The sequence below is a fragment of the Frieseomelitta varia genome, unplaced genomic scaffold (assembly GCF_011392965.1).
Source record: "Frieseomelitta varia isolate USP_RPSP 00005682 unplaced genomic scaffold, Fvar_1.2 scaffold_531, whole genome shotgun sequence".
Taxonomy (NCBI): Eukaryota; Metazoa; Arthropoda; class Insecta; order Hymenoptera; family Apidae; genus Frieseomelitta; species Frieseomelitta varia.
In genome coordinates, this window is record NW_025110292.1 from 95,092 (window position 1) to 116,428 (window position 21,337).

The window sequence follows — 21,337 nt, forward strand, 5'->3', positions numbered from 1 at the left end:
TTTTCGTTAACTTTATTATATTCTAAATGTTTATATGTTATATGATGTACATCTTTTAAATATATTTACAATGGATATACAAAAATACTTTTGCATAATGGAGTAGCATTTAAAATAAAATATTAAAAAAAGTTATTAACATTCATTTGTTCGTCAATTTATGTAAATGGCAATAATCATTAGAATGATACTATATTCTCTACTTACATCTTGCAATTTTATGTGTAATGATTTGCATTTAATTACTTTATGTTTCTATTTATATGATTATTACTGTATTTTTACACTTTAAGTCACTGTTTAAATGTATTTAACATTTGAGGCGGAAAAATTGGCAGCTTGTTTCGATACTTGCAATTGGTATTGTAATTTACTGCGTCTATTAAACATGTATCAAGGAAATTAGACTGATTTTATCATTATTTTCTAATTGTAAATATGTTCATTTTTTTAAACTGTATTTCATATAAAACTTTACATGTTTATGATTTAATAAAATTCTATAATTTATAAACATAAAAATAGATTTATATGTCTCTTATTTAATTGTATAATGTACATGTATGTGTGTACATGTGTATATATATATATATATATATATAATGCACATTATTGTAATGCAAAAGATATTTACTATATCACTTCTTGTTTAATTACTATATCAATCGCAAAATATGTTTGCAATAATCAAACCTGTGTATATGTAACGATTATATTTTGATTGATTTACACATAAAGGCAGAATATTTTTTGTGTTTTGCAATGACAAAATATATGTTTGTATTCATAAAATTTTCTTCAAATCCATATATATTATATTGAATTTTTCTGTACAGTGTGCACATTTCCTTTTTTACATGTGCAATGATGTGTTATGTTTTTTGTTTTATCTTAAGTTATTTTACTTTAAATCCTAAGCAATGAGGACTGAGAAATTCATTTATAATACAATTCCATGTCTTCGGACGATTAAAAAGTATATGATGTACAGTAGATAAAAATATGTGCTACAAATAAATGGAATTCCTTAAAACTATATACATATAATGTGTACAGCTCAAAATAAATGTTATATTTAAAAAAATCTGTAGAGATTGAAAATAAAATAATTGGTCCGTATTCTTCTTTAAAAAAGAGTCTCTAAAAGAGAATTGCATGTACATAATGAAATACTTGTAACTCAATTTAACATACAAAAGTTACATGAAACTTAAGTTTTGATCTTTATAAGACACTTTATCCTTGTAAGATCTGTTTCTTATTTACAATATAATTAAATTACTTATTTATTAAAATTTATGAATAGAAATATAGAATAGAGTATATGTACAATAATGTGATTCCTATTAAACCGAATACTTAGGACCACATTTTTTAATTGGTGTTAATCTGAGGCCTTTAGCCAACATTTGAGCTTCAAGGTCACGATCTTCATCTTGATACCTAAAAGAAAAGTATGCTTCCATTAACTAAATACAATATCAGAATTGAAATATTCAATGATAACGTTCTTATCTCGTGCAAATGGAATTTTCTAATAATTAACATAAAGCAACAAAATATATCAAAATATTTTTGTATGCAAATGAATTTATCATGCGTTATCAAATATTCCTTTCTAATATGGAATGAAATCAGCAAACATTTTTTATGAAAATATACAATATACTTCCCTTCTTTTTACAAAAATATATTTAATTATTGTTCAAAAAACTTTGTTTAGAGGATTCTTGATTCTTACCATTTTTCGTAAATAGTGATATGTGTTTAGGAAATAATTACCATAAACACATACAGTAATATATTTTATTTTTTTCCAAATATCCATTGAAAAATACTTTCAAACAACAATTACATTTCTATAATTTTTAACCCTGTACATGACCAAATATAATTTTAAGTACAACCGAAACATTTTCATTCTCACAACAGCACTACAATACAGTCATGTATATAAATACATTACTTTATCACAATGCAAAGAAATACTTATAGTAAAAAACAAAAAAAATTGTATATATGAACAGCATGCATAATTGGATTACAATAAAAGTTTAAAAATTGTAAAAAAAAGTATAAAAAATAATTTATAACGTGCTCTTCTCCATGCAATATAAAATTACATGTGAATGGAAGAAACTGTATACTGCGATCACTAATTAATATAGTAATCTTTGTAAAATATATACTATTTTACAATATATATATATATATATAACAAAATGTATAAATTATAATATGAATAATTTATAATTTTTATATATAACAGACAGAAATATTGTAAAAAAAGCTAAGACCATTTTAATATTTGTAAAATACAAATAAAAATAGTGAAATTTAAAACCACATAATTCAGAAAATTCAAAAAAATATCATTATTTGAAAAGCGTTAGCGGTTCATTGTAAAAGTTAATGAACAATTCTATTAAGTTAGTCAAAAACACGTAGATGATTAAAATGACTATTAATGTAAGCACGGAAGATGTATTGTTCAAATCAGAAGAAAAATAATTAGGTACGTGCGAAAAATAGGTAACTGTATGTGTAGGGAAAGTTAATGTTTGGCATGTAGATTTACACCACCTTTGTCGCTCTTCTTCTAAAAGCGCAATGAGCGAGTCCCGCTTTGCAACTATTTCCAACATTTCTGTTAAAATCTCTCCTTCTTTCTTCACATCGGCACTGGTCTTTTTATCGTCTGCAAAACACCAATAAATCTCTTTCTTTTAATATTCTTTTATGAAACATATCATAAGACTGTAAAGGTAAACTACTAAACTATTAAAAAATTACTAATAAACGTTAAAATATAAAAAAATATTAACCATCATTAGCTAAGCGTTCACGCAATTCTTGTTGTAATCTTTCATGACGATCTTCGAGTTGAACTTCTTGAGCTCTTACCAAAAGCTCTTTTTCGTATCTGCGCAATTCCGTGCGTTCTTTCATAAGATCAAACCATTCTCTGAGTAAATCCGCTTCTTCCCGATCGGAGCATTCTAAATATCATAAGTACATTTTATTTTAAGTGTCTGTGTAGTGAAATTTTTTTATAATGATAGAGATTCTTACCGCCTTCTCCACGAAGAGCTTTTTCAACGCTAACACCTCTGCTTTCTAACTCTCTTTGTTTAACTTCTGTTTCTTCCAACTTCCTTTGAATTTCCTGAGCCATACGCAACCTTTTGAATATTCAAGAGAGAATGGTATTACAAAAAAGTAATTGAATCATGATAAAAGTACAAAATAGTTCTGTTATGTACCTCTTTAATCGTGCTTGTCTAGCTATTCGTTTTGTAGTTTTTATTTTACGTGAAATGCTATTGCATGAACCTTCTGTTACAGTAGCCTTATGCATGCATGATGTTGACACTGCTGTTGTTTTCGTGTCATCATCTGACAAACTATCATCTGTTAAAAAAAATTATGAATATAACATGAGAAATAAATTCATTTTCATATAATTATAACTGTCAATATATTATTTATACCTGAGACTTGTGTAGTAGGAATGGTGTAAATAAGGGGTGGTGGTGGAATTGGCGGCGGATTTTCATTTAAGAAATTTCTTGTGAGCATTCCCTCGCAAACACTTTTTGGTCTAGCATTAGTCTTCGGCGGTAAAACTTTATCAAGCTGAAAAAAAATAACATTTTTATTATTTTAATAAATATAAAAAAAAATAAATTAAATTTTTAACATTTAATGAAATAAAAATTGTAATAAACTTTATTGTTGGACTACACGCAATAAGCTTATATAATATGAAGACGCAGTTATTACAAAATACATACATAGATAACAATATGCTACATAATTGCAATAAATTAAATACATTTAGCAATTTAAATTGATAAATTAATGAACGAAATAATAGTTTACTTTGTACACTTTAGGAATATAATAAGAAATTAAAATATAGCAGTTATTAAATAAGTTATAAAACCCAACCACCTATTTTTGAATAGTATTTTCTTAATAATGTTAGAAACAACTTGATTAAAGTATTAAAAAAACAAAAAAAAAAACGAACATACTGAAGTGGCAATCTACATGTGAGATAAAAAGTTAACATGCTTATGCATTTATACGGCCGACTACTAGGTTTAACAACATAAAAACAATAATAAACAATTTAATATAATTTATGCCAATCAATATGTTACCCCTTTAAAGCAGACGAGAAAATGCGGCAAACAAAAATAAAATCATAGTACCTGCACGATATACAATAGCGAATACAAATAGTGGCATAAGAAAGCTAATACTGGAAAAATTAGTATCAATGACTTATGAGTTGCTTACATCTGACCCTTCCGAATACGATTTATATAACTGAAACATTTCAGAATCCAATTAGTTAAGAGATACAGGAATATGTACACGCTATACAACAGAAGAAATATAGAGACTAGCAAGAGGAGAAAATAGGATATACGTACTTTGCCTTTTGTCTTTGATGTTAGACGGAACATAGATAATTTGTCTTTTTGATTGGACGGCGAAGAAGAAGATTCTTTTCTGAAGAAGAAGTCTGACACTGCTTGAATAATACTCTTTCTTCTTTCTGGATCTTTTGTCTTTTGTTTCTTATCTCTTTTCACGACAGCAACAGAGCTATTTGACTTCGGAGAATCAGAATGTAACAGTTGATCCATTGATTTTGCATTGGCAGTAGATAGACCTGCAAAGTTTATTGCCTCCGCCACGGCCTTCATATTATCCGTACTTTTGCTCGTTTGTAATTTTAATCCAGTCTTGTTCGTTCCAGAATTGTAGTGTCTTAGGCGAGGTTCATGCGTGTCTTCTTTAGGTTTCTTTTCCTCCATGGAAAGTGGTCTTCGTGCAACTTTCATTCTTAGCTCTTTGATTTTGTCTTCTGGACTAAGACCTAAATCTTCGTCACTTTTCAATCTGGCTCTTTCCCTTGCATCTTGCCTTGCCTTTTCTGCTGTTCTCTTTGCTTCTTCGTGTTTCAATCTCGGAGGTGCGACCGGCGTTTTAAAGATATCTTCTCTTTCACTACCTATTTTCATTGATACAGTATTTTCAAGCGACTGAATATCAGTTTTATTACTTTCTTCATTCGTGAACTTCTCAATCTCTGATTTCCAAGGCAGCTGTTGCGTTTCATAAGATGTTTCATTTTCTACAGACTTTTTAGTTTCAGTACGCAAAGGACTATTTTCTGGCGTTGTAATGGACGTAGGCATGAATTTGTTAATTAGCGAAACATTAGGAATAAGTGGCCTTATCGGCGATAAAGTGGGAGTTGAATTGAACGATGAAGCTCTGGCAGCTCTTCTTGCCTTCTTTTCTGCGGACTTTTGCTTATGAGCTTCCACTTTATCCATTAATAAATCTTGTATTACATTCTTCTGCTTGGACCTTTCTCTGGTGATTTCTTCCAATTTCCTAGAGGTAGCCGGAGAGTTAAAGCTGTTGTTTATCGTGATTTCTTGATTCTTGATTTCTTCTGCTATCATCTCAGCGGTACGAGATTGCAGAGAACTTTTAGAATTCTTCCTTTTTGATTTTCTGATGTCTATAGAGTCTTTGGCGTTGCTAAACTCAGCGATTCTAGATTGTAGTCGCTTTACGTATTCCAGGTAGTCAGGATTGCTCGAATCTGCTGTTATTTTCGTTTCTTCCTTTTGCTGTTCAGGCTCCTTTTGAACTTGGTTCGGAACTATTGAAACTTGTGGATTTACTGGACTGGCAAGAATAGTGACTACTTCACTGGTAGTGGTGTCTTCAGCTGGTTCGACGATAAGCAAACTATCTTCCTCCATCGATTGGAACAATTCTTTATTTACTGTTTCTACGATAGATTGATCTTCTTGAACGAAATTCGATTTCGTTTCTATGTTTGATGTAGCATCATTGTCAGATTTATTTATAGCGTCGTTTAGCTTATTCATAACATCGTCCATAGTAACTGGATTTATTTCTATCACGTTTTTGTCGTTGTAAACCTCTTCCTCTGAACACGAATCGTTCTCTACTTCTAGTTTCGCGATAGGAGCGTCGGCAATTAATTGATCTCGCGAGCCTGTAAGCGTCGGCGTGCTCTTAATGTTTACAAATTCTATATATCCTCTATTCTTGAGCATAACAGTATTAGAAGCGTCTTGCAAACTATCATCCAAGAGTGATTCGTTATCTGTGTCCATAAAATCTATATTTTCACCGTTAGCTAAAAGTTTTGAGGTATTGTTAACAGGAACATCTATCTGTTTGTCAAACTTCGAGGAATCTAAGTCCATGTCTGTCAAATCCTCCTGTTTGGCTATCGTAATTGGAGTGTAACCTCTCTTCGAGGCATCTGATAATGTGGGCTTCCTCCTCGTAGTTATAAATTCTGGATTAATATTGAATTCAACGTCCCGCAGATCGTCTGAAACTAGAACCTCACCATCGCGAGCCCACTCTGAGAATTCTGTTTCAGTAAGGGCTGCTGTGGTGATGTCATTTTCTTCAGAATCATCATGCTTATTGGAAATGGCAGAAGTTATCGATGTAGGAGTACTGCAATTGCTGATGCTCATTTTACCTTCATCCTGCAATTCCAACTGCTCAATCTCGTTTTTTATTAGCTCCAGTTCCATTGAGGCTTTGTTCACGGAAGAAATTGGAGTTGAAACAGCAGTGTTTACTTTACCGTTCAACTCTTTATCCCGCAAATAAGAACACTCTATGGAATCTGGCTCGAACGACTGGCCATCATCGAAATCTTTAAACTTGTTGGCTTCCTCATCCAACAGCAAATCTCCATCGGTACTGTGAATTTGTAAACGCGGTGGAGATAGATTTACGATGACTGGTGGCTGGTCTTGAGCTTCTTCCTCAGCGTCTTCACCATCGCCGGAAGACAAAGAATCGCTGTCTATCTCCGAATCTCCTGTACTCCCGTCTTTTCCTTCTTGCTTGTTTTTACTCCAATCAACCTGGGGCACAATGATAGAAGTCTCATGCAAGGGACTTCGTGGTCGGAAACCATTGTTTTCATCTGCGTTCGCGGTAAAATTGCTCTCTATAATCTGAGCGTTTCGCACATTTTCTAACATTTGCGAGCCCTTAACTGTATGCAATTGACTAGATGCCATCTGTTCTTTCGTAAGCTCTTTGCTCCCTACGTCCTTGGATTCGCTGCAGACAATATTAGGCGTTGTTTTTGACTTTAATATACTAGACTCCTTCACCAAGTCTGGCAAATGAGTTTTCGATATTTCAGGTAAAATCGTTGCTTTATAAATAGGATCGTTGTTTAATAAATTCTGCGAGGAACGATTGGCAATGTACGGCTTCACCGGTGACGAAGAGAATACAGCAGCTGTGGGCGATATAGGAGAAAGTTGAGTGTTACTCGATCGTAATTTGCTCGTCCCTTGCAAGAACGCTTGCATCGTAGGGCTTGGCTCTGGTGCAGGATTTAAAAGCTTTTGATGCTGGGAAATAGCATCTGAGAAGTTTCTTAACTGAGTATCTACATTCGAGGCTGATCCTGACTTCATAACGGAACCACCAAAGGCCGTGCCACCGAGTAAATATTTCTTTTTTAATTCCAAGGACAATTTAGACGCGATACCTTCGGTAGAGTGAGTGCGGTTCAGTAGATAATCTCCTTTGCGTGGGTTTATTAATGGGGCTATATTCGTATTGTTGAACCCCAATAAATTCAGCTTGCTTTCTTTCTCGAAATGAGAATTTGTATTATGATCCGCTTTTAACTGCGATCTCACGTCTAAATCCTTATCTTGCCTCAAATTTCCGTTTATCGATGAAATAACTTTACTTTTCACTTGAACTTTCTTAGGCTCAACGTAATTCCCCCTTGTCTTGCGAACGTACGTATCGTTAATTGTGATTTCTGGAATTTCATGCTGCGTCGGAGTTGTACCATCGTGTTCGAACTCAGAGTCTGTCGATATCTCCGTAGCTGAGTTTTCTTCGCTTTCTTCCGACGTACCTTCGTTGGAGGCAACCTGCGAGATTATACATTATAAATTAATGAACGAATGACGATATTAAATGTCGTGTGAGAAAGTAAAAAAAAAAAAAAAATTCTGTTTAGTGTATTAGTGAAACAATTAGTGGCAAGTGACATAATGCAATTTGGTCAGAAGAGTGTTCTGGAGTATTAAAGCTCGTTAAATACTTTCAATACTGGAGTTCGATACTGTGAAGTCTTATAAATGTAGATAAAAATATATATGATGTTCCTGAGATATTAGTTACTGATACTCGCCCAATAATGTTTATTGCGAAACGGATCATGATAATCATATGAATTTTTCTAGAATGAAACAGTGAGATTTTTAATAAAGTATTGGCTGGTGGTAATTTCAAAATTAATACAAAATTGGTCAGAGAGTTACAATGCCAGTTTTAGCATAAACACTGAATCAAACACAAACAAATCATTAATCAACTTGAGTCACTGTTAATTTGAAATTAGTTCACTAGATCACTCCATTCGTATATAAAGATGCTTTACCTTTTCTCCAACGGCTTTGGGTATTTTAATAAGATATACCATCAGCCAAGTATAAGCAATATCTTTTCTGTTTTTACTTTATTAACGTATCTCACACAATTTCCCTAAATGTAAGTCATAAAATTGAAAAATATATTGGAAAAATACAGTAGTCATGTTTAAAGATTTTTTCGTCATATGCACTCGTATATGCGGTTTCGATATTAATATATATATATGTATATGCTAAGACACTACACATTTATCTTTCTTTGTTCGGTCATTCTTAGAAGGTATGGATTTCGCAGAGTCACGCTGGTCAGAGTTTATTAATGGAGGAGACTTTGTGAGACGAGACTGTTCATCAACAGTATTTCCTAATGTATTTGTTGTTTTACTTATTTCACTATTACTCTTTGTCATTTCAGTTGAATGTCTCAACTTATTAGTCTCTGTGTTTATTGTATTACTATTATTAATGTCTGATTCAACCAATCTTTTATTAATTGCAGTAGAACTCAACTGCACGTTACAGGTAGACTCTCCCAATGAACATGGAACATTAGATTTTTGCTTTGAAGATTTTCTTCTTACTGGAATATCAGGAGCAAACTGTACATCGGGTCTTATCGAAGAACTGAGTTTATGATGTACATGTTTCCTTTCTGGTCTCTTTGGAATTTCTACTGTGTTCGATAGAATTAAATTACTATATACATTCATTTTGTTAACGTGCTTCGGTATTTCGAGATTTTGCTCAACGACTTTAACTTTAGTAACTTGATCGTGTTCGACGGGCAAACTTGTTAATTCAGAAGAACTTTTATATAATGCTTCATTTCGAGTAACTTTTTCTCTTGTATTTAAAGTATTGTCACTTCTATGCACGATATCATATTTATTATTTTTAATATTGTTAAATTGCGGCGTCGGTAGTATCTGTTTTACATCAGTTTTAATATTTTCTTTAGAATGAGTTGTGTTTTGCATCTTCTGTTCATACAGTTTGATTTCCAGGATATTGCAATCCAAATATGGAATCGATATTGCTTGTTGCACATTTTCGGAACCAAGCTGTTTGTTAGTCTCTTCTTCACGAAATTTGATTTCATTGTCCAGTTGTGAAGTTGTTTGTTCTATATGAAGATTACTTGTTACTTCTGTTTTTCCTCCATCCAATTCAGGCTTTAATGTATAACTGTTAGGTTGTAAAATTGTTTGTTTTGTATTTGTTTTTTGTAATTCGTGACAACCGATTGTGTTTTCTAAAGTATCATTGATTAATGGTGAGGTCAATATTTTTTGTTCTTCATTGATTGCACTGTTATGAGGATTGATTATTACATTTTCGTGCGACTTAGTATCTAAGATGTTATTGATTTGTTGTGAAACCAATTGTGTTTGTTCTGAGTTGGTTATACTCTCAGGAGAATCAATGGTGATATTTTGCTTTTCCTCGTGTAATTTAGAAGGTAATTCACAGTCTTCTATCATATTTACATCTTTTGCGTTTAGTTGTTCATTCGTGTCTTCTAAATGCAATTCCGTCAATAGAGCATTCAAATGCAATTGAGACTCAATATCTTCAGTGTCAATCGAAAATATTTCTTCATTTTGTCGCTCTATTTCTTCGAATTCCTTAACAACAGCGTCAACATCGATTTCATTTAATTCGTCGATATTTGTGCAGTCCTTGCCTTTTGGATTTTCAGGTCTTTCATAGTTTAATTTTTCAGAAGATTCCGGATTTATTTTTTGGAAGTATTTCATTATATCTTTCACTTCAACTTTGGCAGATAACTTCGGTTTAATGTCTAATTCGACGACTTTAACATCAGGCGATTTTTCGTCTTGAATTTGTGTATTTTGACTTTTTGCTTTCTGTTTCTTCTCGTCTATGAAATACTTATCAATTTTTCTTCGAGCATTTTCAGTGGTTAATGGTCGAAGTTCACCCACTGACATTTTATTCCTTGCTTTCCTCTGTCTTAAATCACGCTTTAACTTGTCGAATGAACTATTTCCGTCAAATTGAACTGCTTGACCGCTTGCTCCTTTGGGTATTGTTAACTTAGCATTTTCAACAGGTGTCTCTTCCAATGATTTTTCACTTGTGGGAGACGGTGAAGTGATAGTCACGATTGGAATTTTAGAATCTTTTATAAATAATTTTAATTTATTATCTTCCGGAATATCGCCTGTTGATCTTTTGTAGTTCTGTGTGGAGCTATCTGAATCACAAGATTCTGCAGTAATTTTGTCTTGAGTATCGAACATTAATAATTCATCGTACAATGTTTCAGTTGATTTGTATATTTCACACGAGGAAGACGGCGATGAATCTCTACTAGAATTTGGAGAAGAAGTTATCAGATCCGGTAGTCTTTCCTTAAGGCTTACAACTTCTTCGATGTTAGGTTGGACTGTATTATCATAATTAGCCTGACTAAATGGAATAGCATCTGGAAGCATAATTCCTGCAAACACTGTTTGCAGTTTTGTGTTTGATGTACTAGTTATTTCTGGAGTATCTGGTGTTTCGGGTGTAATATCCGGGCCAGGCATTACTTCATTATTTGTCTCATTGTGATCAGAAAGCACCGTCTGAATTAATTCACTATTTTCTACATTTCTTATTTTATCTACATTTTCATGAACAGAAATTACTTCGTCATTTACATCATTATTACCAATATCGACAAACTTAAAACTGACTTGATCATTTTCACTTTTATTTTGAATCTGTTGGTTTCTATCTAAATCTAAAAGATCATCTATTAAACTTTCATATTCTGAAATACATTCATCCACGCTGTTATGTTTGTTGGAATTATTTTGTTCAATCGGATTAGAAACAATTAAAGACGAATCTGAATTTACGGTATTACTTTCCCTACTATCTAACACTAAATTAAAAGAGGAATCAAGTGAACAAATTAAATTTCCAGATGCTATGTTTTGAGACGCGTTCTCTTCACTAACAAACTTTGTATCGTTTGTTACTTGATGATCTCTATTTCCTACCAACGTATCAATCATCACTGTCTCTTTATTAGACAATTTTTGAATATCTTCTGTACTGACAACGTCTTGATCAAGTTCACTGTTATTCACGTTTATTTCTTGGGGTGATATTAAATTAGGAGTTTGTGCAGGAAGTGTAAAAGATTCTTGAGTTATACTATCTATAGAATCTTGAGAAATTTTCACCTCCGTTTCCGAACCAGTGTCTGTATCGGAGCTACGGGTAGGATTCTTCAGCCAAACTTCCTGTTTTCTAAGTTCTCGAGCGCGTATGTCGTCTTCATCCTCCGTAGCTGTCGTACTTTCGTCGTCTATGCAAACAAAAATATAATTTCTTATTGGCAACAAATGGAATAAAAATGAAGAATTACAGGCATACCTTCATTCGTATATTCATCGCTAGAATCTTCATATTCGTTGCTCCCAGTGTCAGACTGTCCCATTGCAGCGTGTGGATGAGAATATCGTAGGGTCCAATTCTTCGCAAGTTCAAGAGTTCCTTCTGTTGTTAGGGGTTGATCTATTGCTTCTTCGTATACTTCGTTATCGTCATCCGAATCGCTGGTGAAATATTAATAAATATTATTGCATTTTTTAATTAGTTTATTAAAAAAAAAAAAAAAAAACTTGCCTCATGTCCGAAATGTCGTCACTGGAACCCATTTCTGCTGTGGAAGCACCAAAATTTCTATCCGTCCATTCGTCCTCGTCCATCTGACTTTGGGGTTCTTCAGCGTCTGATATTCCTGCTAAGTTTTCGAATTCTATTCTCTCAGGTGTTTGGCCGCGGTCAAGCAAGTCAAGACCAACGACACCTTCCAAAGATATCTTCGCCTGGAAATGATAAATATTATTTACATTTTTAATTTTAAAAAGGGATCGTACAGCTTGAAGTTCAAACACGTACCTTTTCTGGTGTCTTTAGATGTACAGGCGTGGTAGGTATATTTTCCTTATTCAACGTTGTGATTCTTTTCTTCTCGGCACGAGCTTTTAACGTCCCTGAGAAACCGAAATGCTGTGTACAGTAGAACCGTCCTCCATTTTTGTCCCGGTCAAACGTATGGTTTCCTATTATCGAAAGAACGATTAACAAAAATTCTACCACCACTGGTTTCTAAGATGAAGAATAAAAAGCGAACCTATTCTCAATGAGGTAGAGCAATATTCGCAACGGAAGCAGCCTCGATGGAAGAACTTCCCCTCTGCAGTAAGTCTCTCCATTAAATAAACTCTCTTATTGCAAAAGTGACACATTTCCGAACCTCCTTGGGCGGGTAACGTTATTGTGGGCTTGACATTCTGCAAGAGAAGTACGGGAAAGCAAAGTAGTAATCATAGACTCCAAATTTTGTTAGTACAAAAGAATCTTAGTCAGCGTGTTTCAAATCGAGCGTTTTTAACAATTAATATGTAACTGCGTATTAAGTATCACAATTAAATGATACACGCATCTCAACATAAATTCCATTAGGGATCACAAACATTTTAGTCTGGTTAGTTAAGTAATTTAGCAAGGGAAATATCGAACGTAAGGAAACATGATTTGAGTTGTTACAGACATACATATATATCGTGTAAAAATATATTCTATATATCCTGTAAGAAATCGTAAATTTACAGAGACATGGGTACAGATGACAATTTGATTCTGTTGAAACGAGAAGAAGAATCAATACAAAAGGTACAAAGTGCAATGAAACGTCAAAAAGACTCCGAATGTTCTGCTGACTATATCCTCCAGTACTGAAATTTTGCAATGTCGTATTTACCGATTTGTGCACCTTGGGCTCCGCGTCCTGACTTTTATTTGAAAACTGCTCGGCCATAGCCGAAACTTTATTGTACCCGAGGACATTACCCTCTTTGATCTTCCTGTCAATACTCTTCAGGGTATTGTCAATATCAGCGTACTTACTATCTGTCTCCTTTTGATCCCGTCCCTTCTTCTCCATCTTGATTTGTCGAGCTAAAAACTGAATGAAGCATATACACATCTGAAAAACATTGATTAACGAGTACTGTTTTATCATTCGCATGCCAACCTGTTCTCGACTCCATTTCGGCACTCGTTCCACCTTGTCATGCCGCACAGAACGACCCATTTTATTCTCTTCGATCTTCTTCTCGATTTCCTTCACGTTCCAGTCAGTCTTCTCGATCTTACCTTTATGCGCAATATTACAGAAAATGTTTAGTTTGACATGAAGAGGGGAATTAACTGTAGAGAAAAGAAGAAATAAGATAGAAACAAACCAATGGCACGTAAAAGATCTCTGGGTTTCTTCTCAGTAGTAGTAGATCCTTTCAGCTTATCCTCAATGCTTTTTATTCTACCAGAGAATTCTTCGTCTATGCTGTTTCTGTGATGACCAGCGTGAATCTTGGGTTCTCTGTCCTAAACAAGTAAACGGCATGAAACAAATTTGAATGCACGATTAAAACAGACAAATCACAAATTTGTAAGATGTAATAAAAGACGTAAAAGAAAAGCGAAAATGCACTATAATTTGTAATCACAGTACATGAAATAATAAAAAAAAAAAGAAACATAAAAAAAATGCATAATTTATCAATATATGTATGAGAAATAGAGATCAACGTGTCGTAAGTTATTTCTCGTGTAGTGTTAGTGTCACAGTCGTTTATAAAATATGTGTATATAAGCACTCGCAACCGATGTTATAAACATCTCTTCACTTTGAAGATATGTAGTTAGTAGTGTAATTTAGATCCTTTGCACTTTTCAATATTATCGATGCGTGAATTTCATGCACATCATTTAGAATTATACATTGCTCTTACATAGTTAGTTCATGTATAGTTGTAATTACAATTTCCTATTTTTTTTTTGCAACGAATAATTAGTAATGTAATCGTACGGTTTTCCGTTATTTGCAACACGTTTATGTTAAATATTTATTACTGTCAATTTCATTGCTCAAAAGAAATATATAAAAATAATACATTTAGAATGTGTTTAATGGAAGAAAAAAATATATATAAAACATTATGCACTCCCAAAATCATTCACTTTCCAGCTTACTGGATATAATATTTTCTGCTCTAGGTATTTCACTCTATCCTTGAAATCCGGCGCAGTTTGACGATATAAGAATATCGAATAATCTTCGAACGGCTCGTCTTTCTCACGTTTTGCGTTCGCTTGCAGCATCTGCATACTTTTGTAGAATTGCTGCGTCGCCATGTTTCGCAAATATTGTCGTTTTCTCATACGTTCGGCGCGATTTTTCTCTATTTCTGCGAGTCTCTTCTGCCTTTCCTCCTTTACATCCACCGTAAAATGATACAGTGACATTAATTCAATATATTCGCATAGTTACGATGACTGTTTTTTTTTCTTTTCTTTATAATCAGCATAATTTTTTTTTTGCTTATCAATTATTTACACAATTTGTACAGCTTATGTTACGTGGTTTTCATCTATTAAATTTCATAAACGATCACAATGGACGAATAACGATACAAAAGAGGGCAAAAGAAATCGAGAGTTCTTTAACTCGAGTTGACTACGTTAACTTGTCGTATTCTCCAAGAAGAAAAAACAAAGAGAGAGAAAAAAAAAAGAATATAAGAACAGTCAACAGTCGTTTTTACGTTCTGAGATCTAGATTATTTTATTACTCTCTAACGGGACGCTAGCCGAGTGACTATTAGGGAGCTCGTTCTACACAAATCTATCTGTTCTAAACAAGTTTTTAGTAAAATAGGACAAATACAAAAGCTGGCGTAGCAAATATATATTATATAATATATAACATAAACATAAATATCATAGAAAAAGTTTACAACATAACCGAGAGTTTTTGCAATGTCCCGCTGATACTTTGGTCGACTATACGAGGGGATTAGAATGTAACGACTTCCTTCGGCACCATGGTAATGGTAACTCCAATAATTAAGATTAACAACGATACGATTATCCCACGATACATAAGTGCTTCAATCTTCTGCCACCGTGACTATAGGATACAAGCATTGTAAGTTTCGTGTGTATGAATGTTAGCGTTTGATTCGTAACCCCTTATGGAACAACTTGGTGAAACTTGAAATGAAATTAAAGAAATCATTCCATAAAGCGTTCAAGTATGTGAGAACTCAATCCTTTGCATTGAACGTTTACAGTTACAGTTTTTATGTTACAAGTGCAAAGGATTGATTTTGATATTGAAATGGGAAGAGAGAGAGAGAGAGAGAGAGAAAGAGAGAAAGAGAGAAAAAAAGAAAATAATGCCTTAACCTCAGGATGATCTGCTAACTAGAAGCTCTCAAGAAAAAAAAAAAAAAAAAAATAAACATACGATTAAAAATTTAAGTAGACAAGAGAAATACTCTGTATCGCGGCGTTGCGCGTTAGATAGATGATGCGATCTGATAAAACAATGAAGAATGCTTACCACTGTCGCGCCCATCTTCTCCGTGCTTCGTCTCTTTCGAGAACGTCGGCTAATCGTGTCCCCCTTCTTATCCGCGGGGTTTAAATTTTCGTTATGTCGCGAGCGTGAGTGTCTCGTTCTTGTTGCGCTATCTTGCCTGACGACACGGTCAACTGACTGAACTTTTTGGTCAGGTGTTAATTGGCTCAATTGTTTACTATGTACGGGCCTTTCTTCGTTTTCAGGTTCCTTTATAAAAGACGATCAAATGCAATCGTTATACAATTATACGAGAGAAAAAAAAAGATCAACAGAATCGCTACTGTGACGAGGATAATTAATTATGATAAAAAAAGAAAGGAAAGAAACGATTTGTGATTTATGGTAGCTTCTCGTTAACTTTACTATTGTCCAAACGACAACGCCCGTGATCTATGTCGAAACAACTTGATGGTGGTTTCAATACTTTCTTCAATGACGATGCAACTATATTCTTTTCAAGTTTATTTCTTATCCAGCTTATTGCAAATCTGTCATCCACTTCTGCGACGTTTGCACTTAACGATATTTGATTATTGTTGTGGTCTAATGTTACAGACAATGTTACAGAGTTAGGATGTGACAATGATTCTGCAGTTTGATCGTAAACGATGAATGACGGGCTACGATTCCACTGGGATGTAGGATCGGGTGTTCGCGGATAAGGATGGATCTTGTTTGTTAAAAAGTGTTCTGGCGGTGATAAATGTTTGACCTGTGACATCGGATACGATACACTGAATACTATAAAATACGGGGGGGAGGGGCCGTAACATAGTTAAAAATCATCCGATTTCGTTCTACATTGTGCGAATCTACTTACTAATTTCGGATGTTTAATGTACGGGATTTCACCGCGGAAAACTTCGTATATTTGTGTGAGGTAAGAAAACATGGCGAGTTTATCGGGGACGTCGCATTGAACCATTTCCTCTCCTGTCATTATCTAAAATGATTCATAATTAAAATGTCGACTTGCTTTTCCTTTCAATTTGATATCGATGAAGTGTTATATTTGTGCGCAACTTACAGGAGGTATGCCTAGTTCTTTCTCCAAGACGTCAAAGGCCAGCTGATTGTTCGTGACCGCATCGTCTGGGTTCAAACTGTGGAAGTCTATCAGATTTGGGCGATATCTGTGAATTATCGCACAAATGGCCAGGCCATTTTTGAACGAGGCGCCCATGTCTTTTATTTGGACCGAGTCGTATACAGCAACTTGCTTTTGCAGCCAACGGAGCAGCGTGTCTGGGTGCACTTGCGAATCTCCACGCAAATCTGCATATGTTTAACAACGTTAATCGACATTATACTTTGATACAAGTAATTCTCAATTTTACCTCGGCGACGTCGTTTCTTGGGAATATCGATATCAGATTGTACAGTAGGCTGTTTGATGCTGTCAGGATCGTCTGTGTCGAGTAGACTTCGCACTTGTATTGGCGTCACAGAGGATACATTCAGATTTGGGTATCTGCAGAAATGAAACGGAAATAATAAATGACAAAATCTATAAATTATAGACATAACTTAATTTCGTAGTGATAATAATGTAATGCTATACCTGGTGTGGGGGTCCAGCGTATAGGCAGCGTAATCTCTGTTCAAATTTTCAGGGGTAGTCTGTCCAAGTAGCCTATAAATGGACTCACGTTCAGCGATTACCTCCAACGGCGATACATTAGCGCCCCAACTTTTGATCGCCCAACAAGCGTCCAACGAGCTTAGAAATCCTCTTGCACAACCGGATCCCGTTGGCCAGAATGGCTGTAAACATTTTATATTCGATTTTATACGAAATGAATGACAATTTTTGACATCATTTAAACAATTTTGGGTAGTGTTGTACGACAGTTGTTAAGGTTGGTTGCAAAGATGCATTCACTTCAGTGAATTATCAGAAATGACCAAAGTTAGAGACGTTGAGAGATGACAATACCTCGAGCAGGCTGTCACCGACGAGGATCATAAGCAACCTATGGCCCCGACGGTCTAAAATCCGGCTGGCATTCTCCGCCGCATACATAGACGTGAAATCGAACATGGCCACATCTGGCTGACCGTAATGGTTCACTGCAAATTCCATACCGATCATCTGGTATTCCGTGGAGAACTCGGCAGCCTCGCGGGCGTAAAGCATCAATGCCTCGCGATCCACGTTTTCCTTCGCGAGCAACTTTGCTGTGTCTGCGTAGTCCTGAAATATATTTTCAAATTAATAACATATCATCACCATCGGTGGTAATTATTTCGAATCGTAGGTATACAAGTCGTTGTATAGACGTTGTAGAATTAATTTTACACCATTGACGTATGTACCTGCAGAATCACGCCCTTGTCTATGAGACTATGCTTCTTGGCAGTCATCACGAAATAGTGAGTATCGTCTTTGTAGTACACGATATTCTCCAGATCTATACCCGTCTCCTGGTACAATTCTTTAAAGAATTTTTGGTTGAAGATGAAGGCCACTCCGCTGATCTCCTCCACCCGTGCCTCCGCCTCCGTTCGTTTATTTATAAAATTCGCCGTTATTGCGATCGCCAATTTGCCACGAAATTCTTTACGCTTGAAGCCCTCCAACGTGTTTCTTTTACCATCGGCGCCTATCAGCACGTCGAACTCGTACTGAGAGACTGGATGATCGGCGGGGGTAGTTTTCGCCCTCCAACCTATCTCTGAAAGAGTCACGAAACAAGCAACGACAAGTTTGTATTAATCAAGGAACATTTTGCGCCAAGTATACGATTTTCGTGAATCGGAAAATTCTCTCTGCCTCTATTGAAACATCAAGCAACGAAATAACTTGCCTTGTCTCCATTAATCTTAAACCTATAATTTACAGAATTTCCTTTGCTTTCGTACTTTCGTAGCACGAGAACAAAGCTGTGACATTCAATTCATAAAATGGAAAAGTTTTCCTTCTCCGGCGAGATTTTAAGCAAAATGTAACTCGATCTTGAATTATCAATTCTCCTATATTTCTTGCACGTTAAAGTTAATTTAAAACTTAAGAAAAGCGGAACGAAGAGGAACATTTTACAGGTCAAGAAACTTTCACGTGTCAATGGATCGATTATCGGATCAAAAAAAAAAAGGGTCGAAAAAAGGGATTACTCACTGCCCTCTTCCTGATTCTCTGGCGGCGGTATCAAAGAATCGAAGCTAACACTTTCGTGGAACTCGACACCGAGGATCAAAGCGACTTTCAGCAAGATGCACTGAAGTTGACGGATGCTGATATGATCGATAGATCCGGCGCAGAATTTCCCGAAGAATTTCTTCGCCCCTAGGCCGCGAAGGTCTTGAATGACGAAGGGCCAAAGGTGAAGGACGTTGTTTCTGGACATTCGATCTCTCTTTTCGACGACGACAACCTTGGCACCTAACAACTGGGCCTCTATCGCTGAACGAAGCCCACAGGGACCGCCGCCAATGATTAATACCTAAACAGTCAACATTGCTCGTTATCAGTAATCTCTCAATTCTAAAGAAAAAATTTCGAGGAAATTTTGTATATTCAGAGACATTGCGAAGCTTTCTTTTCTTTTTTTTTTTTTTTTTAACGAAGACTAAGGCTAGTATTTAATTGGCTGTACAAGTCAAGACTATGAGTATTTGAATTTAATAATTAAAATCTCTCGTTTAGTCTCTTAATAGTTAATTAAGCTATTAATTTCAGTTTTTGGTCATAAACTAGAAATGTACGAAAAATAGTCGTATACTATAAAAATGTCTATCTAACTAATTTTAAAAATTATTCAGTTCTTCGTACAGTCAATATATTTTAAGGGTAATTTATTGTTGAGGGGCATTATCAGTATTTGATATGCGCGCGGCAATCTCAAAAGTGTTAACAAGCCAGAGATTGATAGACCAAGCGTTCGTTACGAAGTATGCAACAAATCACAAGATGCACTTAGATCACTTGATTGCGTCTTTGTCATCTTAAACGATCTTGCTGGACCGTGCCAGGTCAATGAATTTTCTCCAAAAACTTTCTCATCGTCTCGTAACACAATATTAAAAAAAATAAAGGCAAGATAAATTTATTTTACAATATTGCAAAATAACTACCAATTGTATTTTAATTAACATTCGTAATTCGGTCATTTTCAATCTAATGTCTCAAAAATGTCTCAACTACGAGAAAAAAATTCTGACAAGCTCTCCTTTCGACTTTTTTGTTAGACATGAAAGTATAAAAACTCGAGCATCGTAGTAGAATAAAAAAAAAAAAAAAAAAAAAAGAAAGTGTACTTACTCTTGTATTCAGGCACGCTTTGCCACGATTGTAACATTTGTGATTGGCTCTCTGATCAAACTTCTTCCACAGTGCCTGCGCCTTCCACGATCGCAATTTGAGCTTCAATTTCGGATAAAACTGACTGATCGTGTTCGGCCTGACTTTGAGCAACTCGCAGAGATGCCGGAAATGGCCCAGAATGGATTTCAGGGTAGTGGCATTGCAGAACAGGTCGAACTCCTCATTGGCTTTCGCCACTTCTGTCGAGTTCATCGTTTGCTTCCGACTCTGCTGATGCTCCATTGTGAACCTGTGCTTTCTGAATTCCGCCGTGTCAGTCTGTCATTACCTGCAAACAAATTGACAATTACGCCTTTTCGTGCGAACGTAAATACGTAAGTCATACCGCAGTTCCTCAGGTGAATTAAATCCTGTTTTATCTATGGATAAGATAACTGCGATGGCGCGATGTCGTTAATAGATTCGGATAAAAGTTTCAGTTATCTCCTTCACTAAATCTACGGTTATAACTTCGTTGTAACTTCGAGAATAATTTTCCTGTATTAACGATATAAGTCAATAATTACGTAATTGTAATTTCTCAGTTTCTTTATGATTTCTATTTGCAAAATATGTATCTTATTTTATTTTATTTTACTTTTTATTTTATTTCATTTTATTTTATTATTATTTTTGTTTTTATCGATATCTCGTTCCGAGTAAGATTGCATATTACATTTATCAAAAAGACATTTGCCTTTTAACCTCTTGCGCTGACGACTGGTTCGCGGACCATAACGAGTGACCGAACCGTATACGATAATTCGTTGCTCTCTGTTCTTTTCTTTTGAACTCGCCCGTATGATATCACTGGATAGAAATTATTAAGAGGTATAAATTATTAATAATATTATTAACTTATTAAATTATTAATAATATTAATATTAATTATTAATAAACTTACAATTGTTTTGTCTGGGTTACATTTACATATACTTAAAACTGAGAAAATGTTACAATTTGGTACAAAAAATTCTCGACCTGCGTGGCATGCTATTCCAGCGCAAGAAGTTAAACTTCCTTCCGTTCGCCTGTGTTTGAAACTTCCGCGAATTTCACTTTTTATCTAATCTTGTAGCGAATGTCGACCGCTAA

The 21,337-nt window shown here is 34.7% G+C and overlaps 1 protein-coding gene across 7 annotated transcripts; it reads right to left on the bottom strand.

The window, feature by feature from the left end:
• Positions 1 to 872: 872 nt before the first annotated feature.
• Positions 873 to 20,529, bottom strand: LOC122533470 (F-actin-monooxygenase Mical). 7 transcript variants are annotated; one of them, XM_043663215.1, is made up of 26 exons: positions 20,201 to 20,529; positions 19,058 to 19,382; positions 18,256 to 18,614; positions 17,876 to 18,133; positions 17,501 to 17,703; positions 17,277 to 17,410; positions 16,967 to 17,214; positions 16,760 to 16,882; positions 15,919 to 16,146; positions 14,547 to 14,786; positions 13,757 to 13,898; positions 13,546 to 13,667; positions 13,273 to 13,497; positions 12,643 to 12,802; positions 12,408 to 12,571; positions 12,132 to 12,334; positions 11,880 to 12,061; positions 11,687 to 11,811; positions 4,443 to 7,985; positions 4,306 to 4,335; positions 3,492 to 3,636; positions 3,264 to 3,411; positions 3,073 to 3,182; positions 2,826 to 2,999; positions 2,584 to 2,698; positions 873 to 1,443 (listed from the first exon to the last, which is right to left on the bottom strand). In XM_043663215.1, the coding sequence occupies exons 1-26, from the start codon at positions 20,483 to 20,485 to the stop codon at positions 1,347 to 1,349; spliced, it is 8,088 nt and encodes a 2,695-aa protein (XP_043519150.1). In that variant the 5' UTR covers positions 20,486 to 20,529; the 3' UTR covers positions 873 to 1,346. The 7 variants fall into 7 exon arrangements, 6 of the variants coding, with proteins under 6 accessions (XP_043519150.1, XP_043519151.1, XP_043519148.1 ...); XM_043663213.1 differs by lacking the exon at positions 873 to 1,443 and having other exon boundaries at positions 2,317 to 2,698; positions 13,273 to 13,476; XM_043663212.1 differs by lacking the exon at positions 873 to 1,443 and having other exon boundaries at positions 2,317 to 2,698.
• Between the last annotated feature and the right edge of the window lie 808 nt (positions 20,530 to 21,337).